Raw genomic sequence first — 19,100 nt, 5'->3', positions numbered from 1 at the left:
ATATATGTACAGCTGGTATAACCTGGGCATCTCCTGTATATAATTATATATGTACAGCTGGTATAACCTGGGCATCTCCTGTATATAATTATATATGTACAGCCGGTATAACCCGGGCATCTCCTGTATATAATTATATATGTACAGCTGGTATAACCTGGGCATCTCCTCTATATAATTATACATGTACAGCCGGTATAATCTGGGCATCTCCTGTATATAATTATATATGTACAGCTGGTATAACCTGGGCATCTCCTGTATATAATTATATATGTACAGTTGGTATAACCTGGGCATCTCCTGTATATAATTATATATGTACAGCCGGTATAACCTGGGCATCTCCTGTATATAATTATACATGTACAGCCGGTATAACCTGGGCATCTCCTGTATATAATTATATATGTACAGCTGGTATAACCTGGGCATCTCCTGTATATAATTATATATGTACAGCCGGTATAACCTGGGCATCTCCTGTATATAATTATATGTGTACAGCCGGTATAACCTGGGCGTCTCCTGTATATAATTATATATGTACAGCCGGTATAACCCGGGCGTCTCCTGTATATAATTATACATGTACAGCCGGTATAACCTGGGCATCTCCTGTATATAATTATATATGTACAGCCGGTATAACCTGGCCATCTCCTGTATATAATTATATATGTACAGCCGGTATAACCTGGGCATCTCCTGTATATAATTATATATGTACAGCTGGTATAACCTGGGCATCTCCTGTATATAATTATATATGTACAGCCGGTATAACCTGGGCATCTCCTCTGTATAATTATATATGTACAGCCGGTATAACCTGGACATCTCCTGTATATAATTATATATGTACAGCCAGTATAACCTGGGCATCTCCTGTATATAATTATATATGTACAGCCGGTATAACCCGGGCATCTCCTGTATATAATTATATATGTACAGCCGGTATAACCTGGGTATCTCCTGTATATAATTATATATGTACAGCTGGTATAACCTGGACATCTCCTGTATATAATTATATATGTACAGCCGGGATAACCTGGGCGTCTCCTGTATATAATTATATATGTACAGCCGGTATAACCCGGGCGTCTCCTGTATATAATTATACATGTACAGCCGGTATAACCTGGACATCTCTTGTATATAATTATACATGTACAGCCGGTATAACCTGGCCATCTCCTGTATATAATTATATATGTACAGCCGGTATAACCTGGGCATCTCCTGTATATAATTATATATGTACAGCCGGGATAACCTGGGCATCTCCTGTATATAATTATACATGTACAGCCGGTATAACCTGGACGTCTCCTGTATATAATTATATATGTACAGCCGGTATAACCTGGGCGTCTCCTGTGAATAGTTATATATGTACAGCCGGTATAACCTGGGCATCTCCTGTATATAATTATATATGTACAGCCAGTATAACCTGGGTATCTCCTGTATATAATTATATATGTACAGCCAGTATAACCCGGACATCTCCTGTATATAATTATATATGTACAGCTGGTATAACCTGGACATCTCCTGTATATAATTATATATGTACAGCTGGTATAACCTGGGCATCTCCTGTATATAATTATATATGTACAGCCGGTATAACCTGGGCATCTCCTGTATATAATTATATATGTACAGCCGGTATAACCCGGGCATCTCCTGTATATAATTATATATGTACAGCCGGTATAACCTGGGCATCTCCTGTATATAATTATATATGTACAGCCGGTATAACCTGGGCATCTCCTGTATATAATTATATATGTACAGCTGGTATAACCCGGGCATCTCCTGTATATAATTATATATGTACAGCCGGGATAACCTGGGCATCTCCTGTATATAATTATATATGTACAGCCGGTATAACCCGGGCATCGCCTGTATATAATTATATATGTACAGCCGGTATAACCTGGGCATCTCCTGTATATAATTATATATGTACAGCCGGTATAACCCGGGCATCTCCTGTATATAATTATATATGTACAGCTGGTATAACCCGGGCATCTCCTGTATATAATTATATATGTACAGCCGGTATAACCCGGGCATCGCCTGTATATAATTATATATGTACAGCCGGTATAACCTGGGCATCTCCTGTATATAATTATATATGTACAGCCGGTATAACCCGGGCATCTCCTGTATATAATTATATATGTACAGCTGGTATAACCTGGGCATCTCCTGTATATAATTATATATGTACAGCCGGTATAACCTGGACATCTCCTGTATATAATTATATATGTACAGCCTGATAACCCGGGCATCTCCTGTATATAATTATATATGTACAGCTGGTATAACCCGGGCATCTCCTGTATATAATTATATATGTACAGCCGCTATAACCTGGGCATCTCCTGTATATAATTATATATGTACAGCCGGTATAACATGGACATCTCCTGTATATAATTATATATGTACAGCCGGTATAACCTGGGCATCTCCTGTATATAACTATATATGTACAGCCGGTATAACCTGGACATCTCCTGTATATAATTATATATTTACAGCTGGTATAACCTGGGCATCTCCTGTATATAATTATATATATACAGCCGGGATAACCTGGGCATCTCCTGTATATAATTATATATATACAGCCGGTATAACCTGGGCATCTCCTGTATATAATTATATATATACAGCCGGGATAACCTGGGCATCTCCTGTATATAATTATATATATACAGCCGGGATAACCTGGGCATCTCCTGTATATAATTATATATGTACAGCCGGTATAACATGGACATCTCCTGTATATAATTATATATGTACAGCTGGTATAACCTGGGCATCTCCTGTATATAATTATATATGTACAGCCGGTATAACCTGGGTATCTCCTGTATATAATTATATATGTACAGCTCGTATAACCTGGGCATCTCCTGTATATAATTATATATGTACAGCCGGGATAACCTGGGCATCTCCTGTATATAATTATATATGTACAGCCGGTATAACCTGGGTATCTCCTGTATATAATTATATATGTATAGCCGGTATAACCTGGGCATCTCCTGTATATAATTATATATGTACAGCCGGTATAACCCGGACATCTCCTGTATATAATTATATATGTACAGCCGGTATAACCTGGGCATCTCCTGTATATAATTATATATGTACAGCCGGTATAACCCGGGCATCTCCTGTATATAATTATATATGTACAGCCGGTATAACCTGGGCATCTCCTGTATATAATTATACATGTACAGCCGGTATAACCTGGGCATCTCCTGTATATAATTATATATGTATAGCCGGTATAACCTGGGCATCTCCTGTATATAATTATATATGTACAGCTGGTATAACCCGGGCATCTCCTGTATATAATTATATATGTACAGCCGGTATAACCTGGGCATCTCCTGTATATAATTATATATGTACAGCTGGTATAACCTGGGCATCTCCTGTATATAATTATATATGTACAGCCGGTATAACCTGGGCATCTCCTGTATTTAATTATATATGTACAGCCGGTATAACCTGGGCATCTCCTGTATATAATTATATATGTACAGCCGGTATAACCTGGGCATCTCCTGTATATAATTATATATGTACAGCTGGTATAACCTGGGCATCTCCTGTATATAATTATATATGTACAGCCGGTATAACCTGGACATCTCCTGTATATAATTATATATGTACAGCCGGTGTAACCTGGGCATCTCCTGTATATAATTATATATGTACAGCCGGTATAACCTGGTCATCTCCTGTATATAATTATATATGTACAGCCGCTATAACCTGGGCATCTCCTGTATATAATATATATGTACAGCCGCTATAACCTGGGCATCTCCTGTATATAATTATATATGTACAGCCGGTATAACCCGGGCATCTCCTGTATATATAATTATATATGTACAGCTGGTATAACCCGGGCATCTCCTGTATATAATTATATATGTACAGCCGGTATAACCTGGGCATCTCCCGTATATAATTATATATGTACAGCTGGTATAACCTGGGCATCTCCTGTATATAATTATATATGTACAGCTGGTATAACCTGGGCATATCCTGTATATAATTATATATGTACAGCCGGTATAACCCGGGCATCTCCTGTATATAATATATATGTACAGCTGGTATAACCCGGGCATCTCCTGTATATAATATATATGTACAGCTGGTATAACCCGGGCATCTCCTGTATATAATATATATGTACAGCTGGTATAACCTGGGCATCTCCTGTATATAATATATATGTACAGCCGCTATAACCTGGGCGTCTCCTGTATATAATTATATATGTACAGCCGGTATAACCCGGGCATCTCCTGTATATATAATTATATATGTACAGCTGGTATAACCCGGGCATCTCCTGTATATAATTATATATGTACAGCCGGTATAACCTGGGCATATCCTGTATATAATTATATATGTACAGCCGGTATAACCCGGGCATCTCCTGTATATAATATATATGTACAGCTGGTATAACCCGGGCATCTCCTGTATATAATATATATGTACAGCCGGTATAACCTGGGCATCTCCTGTATATAATTATATATGTACAGCCGGTATAACCTGGGCATCTCCTGTATATAATTATATATGTACAGCCGGTATAACCTGGGCATCTCCTGTATATAATTATATATGTACAGCCGGTATAACCTGGGCATCTCCTGTATATAATTATATATGTACAGCCGGTATAACCTGGGCATCTCCTGTAGATAATTATATATGTACAGCCGGTATAACCTGGGCATCTCCTGTATATAATATATATGTACAGCTGGTATAACCCGGGCATCTCCTGTATATAATATATATGTACAGCCGGTATAACCTGGGCATCTCCTGTATATAATTATATATGTACAGCCGGTATAACCTGGGCATCTCCTGTATATAATTATATATGTACAGCCGGTATAACCTGGGCATCTCCTGTATATAATTATATATGTACAGCCGGTATAACCTGGGCATCTCCTGTATATAATTATATATGTACAGCCGGTATAACCTGGGCATCTCCTGTATATAATTATATATGTACAGCCGGTATAACCTGGGCATCTCCTGTATATAATTATATATGTACAGCCGGTATAACCTGGGCATCTCCTGTAGATAATTATATATGTACAGCCGGTATAACCTGGGCATCTCCTGTATATAATTATATATGTACAGCCGGTATAACCCGGGCATCTCCTGTATATAATATATATGTACAGCCGGTATAACCTGGGCATCTCCTGTATATAATTATATATGTACAGCCGATATAACCTGGAAGAAATTTCAAGCAGTGTCCTTGGTAATCATATTAAGATAAATACTCACCAAATGTCAGATAGCAGAAAACAATAGCGGGTAACCTGGAAAATAAAGCAGAAAAATTATCAACTGTGATAAAACCTAAAATTGTCCTTCACCAGTTATCTGTAATGCAAGTGATGAAATCCAGGAGCTTTCCTGCCCACACCTGACACTGAGGACCATAACCCTGCACACCACAGAGGAAGTGAGAGCAGTGATACCAAATATACAGAAGAGAAGTGGCACTGTGCAGTGTATATATACAGAATAATACAGACACTGAGGATTACACCCAGTATACAGGACAGGAGAAGTGGTACTGTGCAGTGTATATATACAGAATAATACAGGTACTGAGGATTACACCCAGTATACAGGACAGGAGAAGTGGTACTGTGCATTGTATATATACAGAATAATACAGATACTGAGGATTACACCCAGTATACAGGACAGGAGGAGTGGTACTGTGCAGTGTATATATACAGAATAATACAGACACTGAGGATTACACCCAGTATACAGGACAGGAGAAGTGGTACTGTGCAGTGTATATATACAGAATAATACAGATACTGAGGATTACACCCAGTATACAGGACAGGAGGAGTGGTACTGTGCAGTGTATATATACAGAATAATACAGACACTGAGGATTACACCCAGTATACAGGACAGGAGAAGTGGTACTGTGCAGTGTATATATACAGAATAATACAGATACTGAGGATTACACCCAGTATACAGGACAGGAGAAGTGGCACTGTGCAGTGTATATATACAGAATAATACAGATACTGAGGATTACACCCAGTATACAGGACAGGAGAAGTGGTACTGTGCAGTGTATATATACAGAATAATACAGATACTGAGGATTACACCCAGTATACAGGACAGGAGAAGTGGCACTGTGCAGTGTATATATACAGAATAATACAGACACTGAGGATTACACCCAGTATACAGGACAGGAGAAGTGGTACTGTGCAGTGTATATATACAGAATAATACAGGTACTGAGGATTACACCCAGTATACAGGACAGGAGAAGTGGCACTGTGCAGTGTATATATACAGAATAATACAGACACTGAGGATTACACCCAGTATACAGGACAGGAGAAGTGGCACTGTGCAGTGTATATATACAGAATAATACAGACACTGAGGATTACACCCAGTATACAGGACAGGAGAAGTGGCACTGTGCAGTGTATATATACAGAATAATACAGACACTGAGGATTACACCCAGTATATAGGACAGGAGGAGTGGTACTGTGCAGTGTATATATACAGAATAATACAGACACTGAGGATTACACCCAGTATACAGGACAGGAGAAGTGGTACTGTGCGGTGTATATACAGAATAATACAGATACTGAGGATTACACCCAGTATACAGGACAGGAGAAGTGATACTGTGCAGTGTATATATACAGAATAATACAGATACTGAGGATTACAGCCAGTATACAGGACAGGAGAAGTGGTACTGTGCAGTGTATATATACAGAATAATACAGATACTGAGGATTACACCCAGTATACAGGACAGGAGAAGTGGTTCTGTGCAGTGTATATATACAGAATAATACAGATACTGAGGATTACACCCAGTATACAGGACAGGAGAAGTGGTACTGTGCAGTGTATATATACAGAATAATAAAGATACAGAGGATTACACCCAGTATACAGGACAGGAGAAGTGGCACTGTGCAGTGTATATATACAGAATAATACAGATACTGAGGATTACACCCAGTATACAGGACAGGAGAAGTGGTACTGTGCAGTGTATATATACAGAATAATACAGACACTGAGGATTACACCCAGTATACAGGACAGGAGAAGTGGTTCTGTGCAGTGTATATATACAGAATAATACAGGTACTGAGGATTACACCCAGTATACAGGACAGGAGAAGTGGTACTGTGCAGTGTATATATACAGAATAATACAGATACTGAGGATTACACCCAGTATACAGGACAGGAGGAGTGGTACTGTGCAGTGTATATATACAGAATAATACAGATACTGAGGATTACACCCAGTATACAGGACAGGAGAAGTGGTACTGTGCAGTGTATATATACAGAATAATACAGATACTGAGGATTACACCCAGTATACAGGACAGGAGAAATGGTACTGTACAGTGTATATATACAGAATAATACAGGTACTGAGGATTACACCCAGTATACAGGACAGGAGAAATGGTACTGTACAGTGTATATATACAGAATAATACAGGTACTGAGGATTACACCCAGTATACAGGACAGGAGAAGTGGTACTGTGCAGTATATATATACAGAATAATACTGATACTGAGGATTACACCCAATATACAGGACAGGAGAAGTGGTAATGTGCAGTGTATATATACAGAATAATACAGGTACTGAGGATTACACCCAGTATACAGGACAGGAGAAGTGGTACTGTGCAGTGTATGTATACAGAATAATACAGATACTGAGGATTACACCCAGTATACAGGACAGGAGAAGTGGCACTGTGCAGTGTATATATATATATACATATACTGAGGATTACACCCAGTATACAGGACAGGAGAAGTGGTACTGTGCAGTGTATATATACAGAATAATACAGATACTGAGGATTACACCCAGTATACAGGACAGGAGAAGTGGTACTGTGCAGTGTATATATACAGAATAATACAGATACTGAGGATTACACCCAGTATACAGGACAGGAGAAATGGTACTGTGCAGTGTATATATACAGAATAATACAGATACTGAGGATTACACCCAGTATACAGGACAGGAGAAGTGGTACTGTGCAGTGTATATATACAGAATAATACAGATACTGAGGATTACACCCAGTATACAGGACAGGAGGAGTGGTACTGTGCAGTGTATATATACAGAATAATACAGGTACTGAGGATTACACCCAGTATACAGGACAGGAGAAGTGGTACTGTGCAGTGTATATATACAGAATAATACAGACACTGAGGATTACACCCAGTATACAGGACAGGAGAAGTGGCACTGTGCAGTGTATATATACAGAATAATACAGATACTGAGGATTACACCCAGTATACAGGACAGGAGAAGTGGTACTGTGCATTGTATATATACAGAATAATACAGGTACTGAGGATTACACCCAGTATACAGGACAGGAGAAGTGGTACTGTGCAGTGTATATATGCAGAATAATACAGATACTGAGGATTACACCCAGTATACAGGACAGGAGAAGTGGTACTGTGCAGTGTGTATATATACAGAATAATACAGATACTGAGGATTACACCCAGTATACAGGACAGGAGAAGAGGTACTGTGCAGTGTATATATACAGAATAATACAGATACTGAGGATTACACCCAGTATACAGGACAGGAGAAGTGGTACTGTGCATTGTATATATACAGAATAATACAGGTACTGAGGATTACACCCAGTATACAGGACAGGAGAAGTGGTACTGTGCAGTGTATATATATACAGAATAATACAGATACTGAGGATTACACCCAGTATACAGGACAGGAGAAGTGGTACTGTGGAGTGTATATATACAGAATAATACAGATACTGAGGATTACACCCAGTATACAGGACAGGAGAAGTGGTACTGTGCAGTGTATATATACAGAATAATACAGGTACTGAGGATTACACCCAGTATACAGGACAGGAGAAGTGGTACTGTGCAGTGTATATATATACAGAATAATACAGATACTGAGGATTACACCCAGTATACAGGACAGGAGAAGTGGTACTGTGCAGTATATATATACAGAATAATACAGATACTGAGGACTACACCCAGTATACAGGACAGGAGAAGTGGTACTGTGCAGTATATATATACAGAATAATACAGATACTGAGGATTACACCCAGTATACAGGACAGGAGAAGTGGTACTGTGCAGTATATATATACAGAATAATACAGATACTGAGGATTACACCCAGTATACAGGACAGGAGAAGTGGTACTGTGCAGTGTATATATACAGAATAATACAGACACTGAGGATTACACCCAGTATACAGGACAGGAGAAGTGGTACTGTGCAGTGTATATATACAGAATAATACAGATACTAAGGATTACACCCAGTATACAGGACAGGAGAAGTGGTACTGTGCAGTGTATATATACAGAATAATACAGATACTGAGGATTACATCCAGTATACAGGACAGGAGAAGTGGTACTGTGCAATGTATATATACAGAATAATACAGACACTGAGGATTACACCCGGTATACAGGACAGGAGAAGTGGTACTGTGCAGTGTATATATACAGAATAATACAGATACTGAGGATTACATCCAGTATACAGGACAGGAGAAGTGGTACTGTGCAGTGTATATATACAGAATAATACAGATACTGAGGATTACATCCAGTATACAGGACAGGAGAAGTGGTACTGTGCAATGTATATATACAGAATAATACAGACACTGAGGATTACACCCGGTATACAGGACAGGAGAAGTGGTACTGTGCAGTGTATATATACAGAATAATACAGATACTGAGGATTACATCCAGTATACAGGACAGGAGAAGTGGTACTGTGCAATGTATATATACAGAATAATACAGACACTGAGGATTACACCCGGTATACAGGACAGGAGAAGTGGTACTGTGCAGTGTATATATACAGAATAATACAGATACTGAGGATTACATCCAGTATACAGGACAGGAGAAGTGGTACTGTGCAGTGTATATATACAGAATAATACAGACACTGAGGATTACACCCAGTATACAGGACAGGAGAAGTGGTACTGTGCAGTGTATATATACAGAATAATACAGATACTAAGGATTACACCCAGTATACAGGACAGGAGAAGTGGTACTGTGCAGTGTATATATACAGAATAATACAGATACTGAGGATTACATCCAGTATACAGGACAGGAGAAGTGGTACTGTGCAATGTATATATACAGAATAATACAGACACTGAGGATTACACCCGGTATACAGGACAGGAGAAGTGGTACTGTGCAGTGTATATATACAGAATAATACAGATACTGAGGATTACATCCAGTATACAGGACAGGAGAAGTGGTACTGTGCAGTGTATATATACAGAATAATACAGATACTGAGGATTACACCCAGTATACAGGACAGGAGAAGTGGTACTGTGCAGTGTATATATACAGAATAATACAGATACTGAGGATTACACCCAGTATACAGGACAGGAGAAGTGGTACTGTGCAGTGTGTATACAGAATAATACAGGTACTGAGGATTACACCCAGTATACAGGACAGGAGAAGTGGTACTGTGCAGTGTAAATATACAGAATAATACAGATACTGAGGATTACACCCAGTATACAGAACAGGAGAAGTGGTACTGTGCAGTGTATATATACAGAATAATACAGATACTGAGGATTACACCCAGTATACAGGACAGGAGAAGTGGTACTGTGCAGTGTGTATACAGAATAATACAGGTACTGAGGATTACACCCAGTATACAGGACAGGAGAAGTGGTACTGTGCAGTGTATATATACAGAATAATACAAATACTGAGGATTACACCCAGTATACAGGACAGGAGAAGTGGTACTGTGCAGTGTATATATACAGAATAATACAGATACTGAGGATTACACCCAGTATACAGGACAGGAGAAGTGGTACTGTGCAGTGTATATATACAGAATAATACAGATACTGAGGATTACACCCAGTATACAGGACAGGAGAAGTGGTACTGTGCAGTGTATATATACAGAATAATACAGACACTGAGGATTACACCCAGTATACAGGACAGGAGGAGTGGTACTGTGCAGTGTATATATACAGAATAATACAGATACCGAGGATTACACCCAGTATACAGGACAGGAGAAGTGGCACTGTGCACTGTATATATACAGAATAATACAGATACTGAGGATTACACCCAGTATACAGGACAGGAGAAGTGGTACTGTGCAGTGTATATATACAGAATAATACAGATACTGAGGATTACACCCAGTATACAGGACAGGAGAAGTGGTACTGTGCAGTGTATATATACAGAATAATACAGGTACTGAGGATTACACCCAGTATACAGGACAGGAGAAGTGGTACTGTGCAGTGTATATATACAGAATAATACAGACACTGAGGATTACACCCAGTATACAGGACAGGAGAAGTGGTACTGTGCAGTGTATATATACAGAATAATACAGATACTGAGGATTACACCCAGTATACAGGACAGGAGAAGTGGTACTGTGCAGTGTATATACAGAATAATACAGGTACTGAGGATTACACCCAGTATACAGGACAGGAGAAGTGGTACTGTGCAGTGTATATATACAGAATAATACAGATACTGAGGATTACACCCAGTATACAGGACAGGAGAAGTGGTACTGTGCAGTGTATATACAGAATAATACAGATACTGAGGATTACACCCAGTATACAGGACAGGAGAAGTGGTACTGTGCGGTGTATATATACAGAATAATACAGACACTGAGGATTACACCCAGTATACAGGACAGGAGAAGTGGTACTGTGCAGTGTATATACAGAATAATACAGATACTGAGGATTACACCCAGTATACAGGACAGGAGAAGTGGTACTGTGCAGTGTATATATACAGAATAATACAGATACTGAGGATTACACCCAGTATACAGGACAGGAGAAGTGGTACTGTGCAGTGTATATATACAGAATAATACAGATACTGAGGATTACACCCAGTATACAGGACAGGAGAAGTGGTACTGTGCAGTGTATATATACACAGAATAATACAGATACTGAGGATTACACCCAGTATACAGGACAGGAGAAGTGGTACTGTGCAGTGTATATATACAGAATAATACAGATACTGAGGATTACACCCAGTATACAGGACAGGAGAAGTGGTACTGTGCAGTGTATATATACAGAATAATACAGATACTGAGGATTACACCCAGTATACAGGACAGGAGAAGTGGTACTGTGCAGTGTATATATACAGAATAATACAGATACTGAGGATTACACCCAGTATACAGGACAGGAGCAGTGGTACTGTGCAGTGTATATATACAGAATAATACAGATACTGAGGATTACACCCAGTATTCAGGACAGGAGAAGTGGTACTGTGCAGTGTATATATACAGAATAATACAGATACTGAGGATTACACCCAGTATACAGGACAGGAGAAGTGGTACTGTGCAGTGTATATATACAGAATAATTCAGATACTGAGGATTACACCCAGTATACAGGACAGGAGAAGTGGTACTGTGCGGTGTATATACAGAATAATACAGATACTGAGGATTACACCCAGTATACAGGACAGGAGAAGTGGTACTGTGCAGTGTATATATACAGAATAATACAGATACTGAGGATTACACCCAGTATACAGGACAGGAGAAGTGGTACTGTGCAGTGTATATATACAGAATAATACAGATACTGAGGATTACACCCAGTATACAGGACAGGAGAAGTGGTACTGTGCAGTGTATATATACAGAATAATACAGACACTGAGGATTACACCCGGTATACAGGACAGGAGAAGTGGTACTGTGCAGTGTATATATACAGAATAATACAGGTACTGAGGATTACACCCAGTATACAGGACAGGAGAAGTGGTACTGTGCAGTGTATATATACAGAATAATACAGATACTGAGGATTACATTCAGTATACAGGACAGGAGAAGTGGTACTGTGCAGTGTATATATACAGAATAATACAGGTACTGAGGATTACACCCAGTATACAGGACAGGAGAAGTGGTACTGTGCAGTGTATATATACAGAATAATACAGGTACTGAGGATTACACCCAGTATACAGGACAGGAGAAGTGGTAATGTGCAGTGTATATATACAGAATAATACAGATACTGAGGATTACACCCAGTATACAGGGCAGGAGAAGTGGTACTGTGCAGTGTATATATACAGAATAATACATATACTGAGGATTACACCCAGTATACAGGACAGGAGGAGTGGTACTGTGCAGTGTATATATACAGAATAATACAGATACTGAGGATTAGATCCAGTATACAGGACAGGAGGAGTGGTACTGTGCGGTGTATATATACAGAATAATACAGGTACTGAGGATTACACCCAGTATACAGGACAGGAGAAGTGGTAATGTGCAGTGTATATATACAGAATAATACAGATACTGAGGATTACACCCAGTATACAGGACAGGAGGAGTGGTACTGTGCAGTGTATATATACAGAATAATACAGATACTGAGGACTACACCCAGTATACAGGACAGGAGGAGTGGTACTGTGCAGTGTATATATACAGAATAATACAGATACTGAGGATTAGATCCAGTATACAGGACAGGAGAAGTGGTACTGTGCGGTGTATATACAGAATAATACAGATACTGAGGATTACACCCAGTATACAGGACAGGAGAAGTGGTACTGTGCAGTGTATATATACAGAATAATACAGATACTGAGGATTACACCCAGTATACAGGACAGGAGAAGTGGTACTGTGCAGTGTATATATACAGAATAATACAGATACTGAGGATTACACCCAGTATACAGGACAGGAGAAGTGGCACTGTGCAGTGTATATATACAGAATAATACAGATACTGAGGATTACACCCAGTATACAGGACAGGAGAAGTGGTACTGTGCAGTGTATATATACAGAATAATACAGATACTGAGGATTACACCCAGTATACAGGACAGGAGAAGTGGTACTGTGCAGTGTATATATACAGAATAATACAGGTACTGAGGATTACACCCAGTATACAGGACAGGAGAAGTGGTACTGTGCAGTGTATATATACAGAATAATACAGATACTGAGGATTACACCCAGTATACAGGACAGGAGGAGTGGTACTGTGCAGTGTATATATACAGAATAATACAGACACTGAGGATTACACCCAGTATACAGGACAGGAGAAGTGGTACTGTGCAGTGTATATATACAGAATAATACAGACACTGAGGATTACACCCAGTATACAGGACAGGAGAAGTGGTACTGTGCAGTGTATATATACAGAATAATACAGATACTGAGGATTACACCCAGTATACAGGACAGGAGGAGTGGTACTGTGCAGTGTATATATACAGAATAATACAGATACTGAGGATTACACCCAGTATACAGGACAGGAGAAGTGGTACTGTGCAGTGTATATATACAGAATAATACAGATACTGAGGATTACACCCAGTATACAGGACAGGAGAAGTGGTACTGTGCAGTGTATATATATAGAATAATACAGGTACTGAGGATTACACCCAGTATACAGGACAGGAGGAGTGGTACTGTGCAGTGTATATATACAGAATAATACAGATACTGAGGATTGCACCCAGTATACAGGACAGGAGAAGTGGTACTGTGCAGTGTATATATACAGAATAATACAGGTACTGAGGATTACACCCAGTATACAGGACAGGAGAAGTGGTACTGTGCAGTGTATATATACAGAATAATACAGATACTGAGGATTACACCCAGTATACAGGACAGGAGAAGTGGTACTGTGCAGTGTATATATACAGAATAATACAGATACTGAGGATTACACCCAGTATACAGGACAGGAGAAGTGATACTGTGCAGTGTATATATACAGAATAATACAGGTACCGAGGATTACACCCAGTATACAGGGCAGGAGAAGTGGTACTGTGCAGTGTATATATGCAGAATAATACAGGTACTGAGGATTACACCCAGTATACAGGACAGGAGGAGTGGTACTGTGCAGTGTATATATACAGAATAATACAGATACCGAGGATTACACCCAGTATACAGGACAGGAGAAGTGGTACTGTGCAGTGTATATATACAGAATAATACACATACTGAGGATTACACCCAGTATACAGGACAGGAGAAGTGGTACTGTGCAGTGTATATATACAGAATAATACAGATACTGAGGATTACACCCAGTATACAGGACAGGAGAAGTGGTACTGTGCAGTATATATATACAGAATAATACTGATACTGAGGATTACACCCAATATACAGGACAGGAGAAGTGGTACTGTGCAGTGTATATATACAGAATAATACAGATACTGAGGATTACACCCAGTATACAGGACAGGAGAAATGGTACTGTGCAGTGTATATATACAGAATAATACAGGTACTGAGGATTACACCCAGTATACAGGACAGGAGAAGTGGTACTGTGCATTGTATATATACAGAATAATACAGGTACTGAGGATTACACCCAGTATACAGGACAGGAGAAGTGGTACTGTGCATTGTATATATACAGAATAATACAGGTACTGAGGATTACACCCAGTATACAGGACAGGAGAAGTGGTACTGTGCAGTGTATATATATACAGAATAATACAGATACTGAGGATTACACCCAGTATACAGGACAGGAGAAGTGGTACTGTGCAGTGTATATATACAGAATAATACAGATACTGAGGATTACACCCAGTATACAGGACAGGAGGAGTGGTACTGTGCGGTGTATATATACAGAATAATACACATACTGAGGATTACACCCAGTATACAGGACAGGAGGAGTGGTACTGTGCAGTGTATATATACAGAATAATACAGATACTGAGGATTACACCCAGTATACAGGACAGGAGAAGTGGTACTGTGCAGTGTATATATACAGAATAATACAGATACTGAGGATTACACCCAGTATACAGGACAGGAGAAGTGGTACTGTGCAGTGTATATATATAGAATAATACAGGTACTGAGGATTACACCCAGTATACAGGACAGGAGGAGTGGTACTGTGCAGTGTATATATACAGAATAATACAGATACTGAGGATTGCACCCAGTATACAGGACAGGAGAAGTGGTACTGTGCAGTGTATATATACAGAATAATACAGGTACTGAGGATTACACCCAGTATACAGGACAGGAGAAGTGGTACTGTGCAGTGTATATATACAGAATAATACAGATACTGAGGATTACACCCAGTATACAGGACAGGAGAAGTGGTACTGTGCAGTGTATATATACAGAATAATACAGATACTGAGGATTACACCCAGTATACAGGACAGGAGAAGTGATACTGTGCAGTGTATATATACAGAATAATACAGGTACCGAGGATTACACCCAGTATACAGGGCAGGAGAAGTGGTACTGTGCAGTGTATATATGCAGAATAATACAGGTACTGAGGATTACACCCAGTATACAGGACAGGAGGAGTGGTACTGTGCAGTGTATATATACAGAATAATACAGATACCGAGGATTACACCCAGTATACAGGACAGGAGAAGTGGTACTGTGCAGTGTATATATACAGAATAATACACATACTGAGGATTACACCCAGTATACAGGACAGGAGAAGTGGTACTGTGCAGTGTATATATACAGAATAATACAGATACTGAGGATTACACCCAGTATACAGGACAGGAGAAGTGGTACTGTGCAGTATATATATACAGAATAATACTGATACTGAGGATTACACCCAATATACAGGACAGGAGAAGTGGTACTGTGCAGTGTATATATACAGAATAATACAGATACTGAGGATTACACCCAGTATACAGGACAGGAGAAATGGTACTGTGCAGTGTATATATACAGAATAATACAGGTACTGAGGATTACACCCAGTATACAGGACAGGAGAAGTGGTACTGTGCATTGTATATATACAGAATAATACAGGTACTGAGGATTACACCCAGTATACAGGACAGGAGAAGTGGTACTGTGCATTGTATATATACAGAATAATACAGGTACTGAGGATTACACCCAGTATACAGGACAGGAGAAGTGGTACTGTGCAGTGTATATATATACAGAATAATACAGATACTGAGGATTACACCCAGTATACAGGACAGGAGAAGTGGTACTGTGCAGTGTATATATACAGAATAATACAGATACTGAGGATTACACCCAGTATACAGGACAGGAGAAGTGGTACTGTGCAGTGTATATATACAGAATAATACAGATACTGAGGATTACACCCAGTATACAGGACAGGAGAAGTGGTACTGTGCATTGTATATATACAGAATAATACAGGTACTGAGGATTACACCCAGTATACAGGACAGGAGAAGTGGTACTGTGCAGTGTATATATATACAGAATAATACAGATACTGAGGATTACACCCAGTATACAGGACAGGAGAAGTGGTACTGTGCAGTGTATATATACAGAATAATACAGATACTGAGGATTACACCCAGTATACAGGACAGGAGGAGTGGTACTGTGCGGTGTATATATACAGAATAATACAGACACTGAGGATTACACCCAGTATACAGGACAGGAGAAGTGGTACTATGCAGTGTATATATACAGAATAATACAGATACTGAGGATTACACCCAGTATACAGGAGAGGAGGAGTGGTACTGTGCAGTGTATATATACAGAATAATACAGATACTGAGGATTACACCCAGTATACAGGACAGGAGAAGTGGCACTGTGCAGTGTACATATACAGAATAATACAGATACTGAGGATTACACCCAGTATACAGGACAGGAGAAGTGGCACTGTGCAGTGTATATATAGTGTGTGGTGATATAATCTTTCTCTGCAGTTTTATCATTAGGACATATTCTGGAATTTTCCTGTTTTTCCCCTTCATGATTTTTTGTCTCCTGAAAACAGGATCCTGCGGCTGATGAATCCTCTGCGCTCCCCGATACTGAAACTCCAGTGTGTGCTGTATATAGATACTCAGAGATTATATATACATAGGGTAAAACTATATATAGACATATCAGTGTAAATGTAGATTTCTATGTATATACTTATGCTCTCATGTGCAGATATCAGTGGCTGTATACCTGCGGGTGTATATACTGCATGTACGGGCTTCTCTCTATATATGTTTGTAGCAGTCAGCTGTATATAGTGTGAAATTACCAGAGTGTATGTATATATATATGTATATACTCACAGGCGGAGGAGACCCATGGCCGCCGTCCCTCGCATTGTCCCGGGGTCTCTTCTTCGCTGTTTCTCTAATTTTACAGACTCATTTCACTTTCATTTCCTGTAACGCCCAATGGGAGGATCCGAGGATGACAATCCCCAACATTGTGCGAGTACTACCGCCTCATACCCCATACACTGCTCTATACTGTGCGAGTACTACCGCCTCATACTCCATACACTGCTCTATATTGTGCGAGTACTACCGCCCCATACTCCATACACTGCTCTATATTGTGCGAGTACTACCGCCTCATACTCCATACACTGCTCTATATTGTGCGAGTACTACCGCCTCATACTCCATACACTGCTCTATATTGTGCGAGTACTACCGCCCCATACTCCATACACTGCTCTATATTGTGCGAGTACTACCGCCTCATACTCCATACACTGCTCTATATTGTACGAGTACTACCGCCTCATACTCCATACACTGCTCTATATTGTGCGAGTACTACCGCCCCATACTCCATACACTGCTCTATATTGTGCGAGTACTACCGCCTCATACTCCATACACTGCTCTATATTGTACGAGTACTACCGCCTCATACTCCATACACTGCTCTATATTGTGC

General features: G+C 39.4%; 1 protein-coding gene across 2 annotated transcripts in view; it reads right to left on the bottom strand.

Moving 5' to 3' along the window:
* The window catches only part of LOC142270911 (ICOS ligand-like), a 74,825-nt gene extending 56,266 nt beyond the window's left edge, over window positions 1-18,559 (bottom strand). For both annotated transcript variants that reach the window (XM_075332454.1, XM_075332455.1), the window contains exons 1-2: window positions 18,482-18,559; window positions 5,425-5,459 (exon numbers count right to left, since the gene is read on the bottom strand). In XM_075332454.1, coding sequence (XP_075188569.1) covers window positions 5,425-5,459; window positions 18,482-18,516 — 70 coding nt within the window. In that variant the 5' untranslated portion in view covers window positions 18,517-18,559. The remainder of the gene's footprint in view (window positions 1-5,424; window positions 5,460-18,481) is intronic.
* Between the last annotated feature and the right edge of the window lie 541 nt (window positions 18,560-19,100).

This window comes from Anomaloglossus baeobatrachus, unplaced genomic scaffold, assembly GCF_048569485.1.
Source record: "Anomaloglossus baeobatrachus isolate aAnoBae1 unplaced genomic scaffold, aAnoBae1.hap1 Scaffold_3325, whole genome shotgun sequence".
NCBI classification, from domain to species: Eukaryota; Metazoa; Chordata; class Amphibia; order Anura; family Aromobatidae; genus Anomaloglossus; species Anomaloglossus baeobatrachus.
The sequence above is the reverse complement of the archived record's forward strand: the minus strand, read 5'-3'. Positions and strand labels throughout refer to the sequence as shown.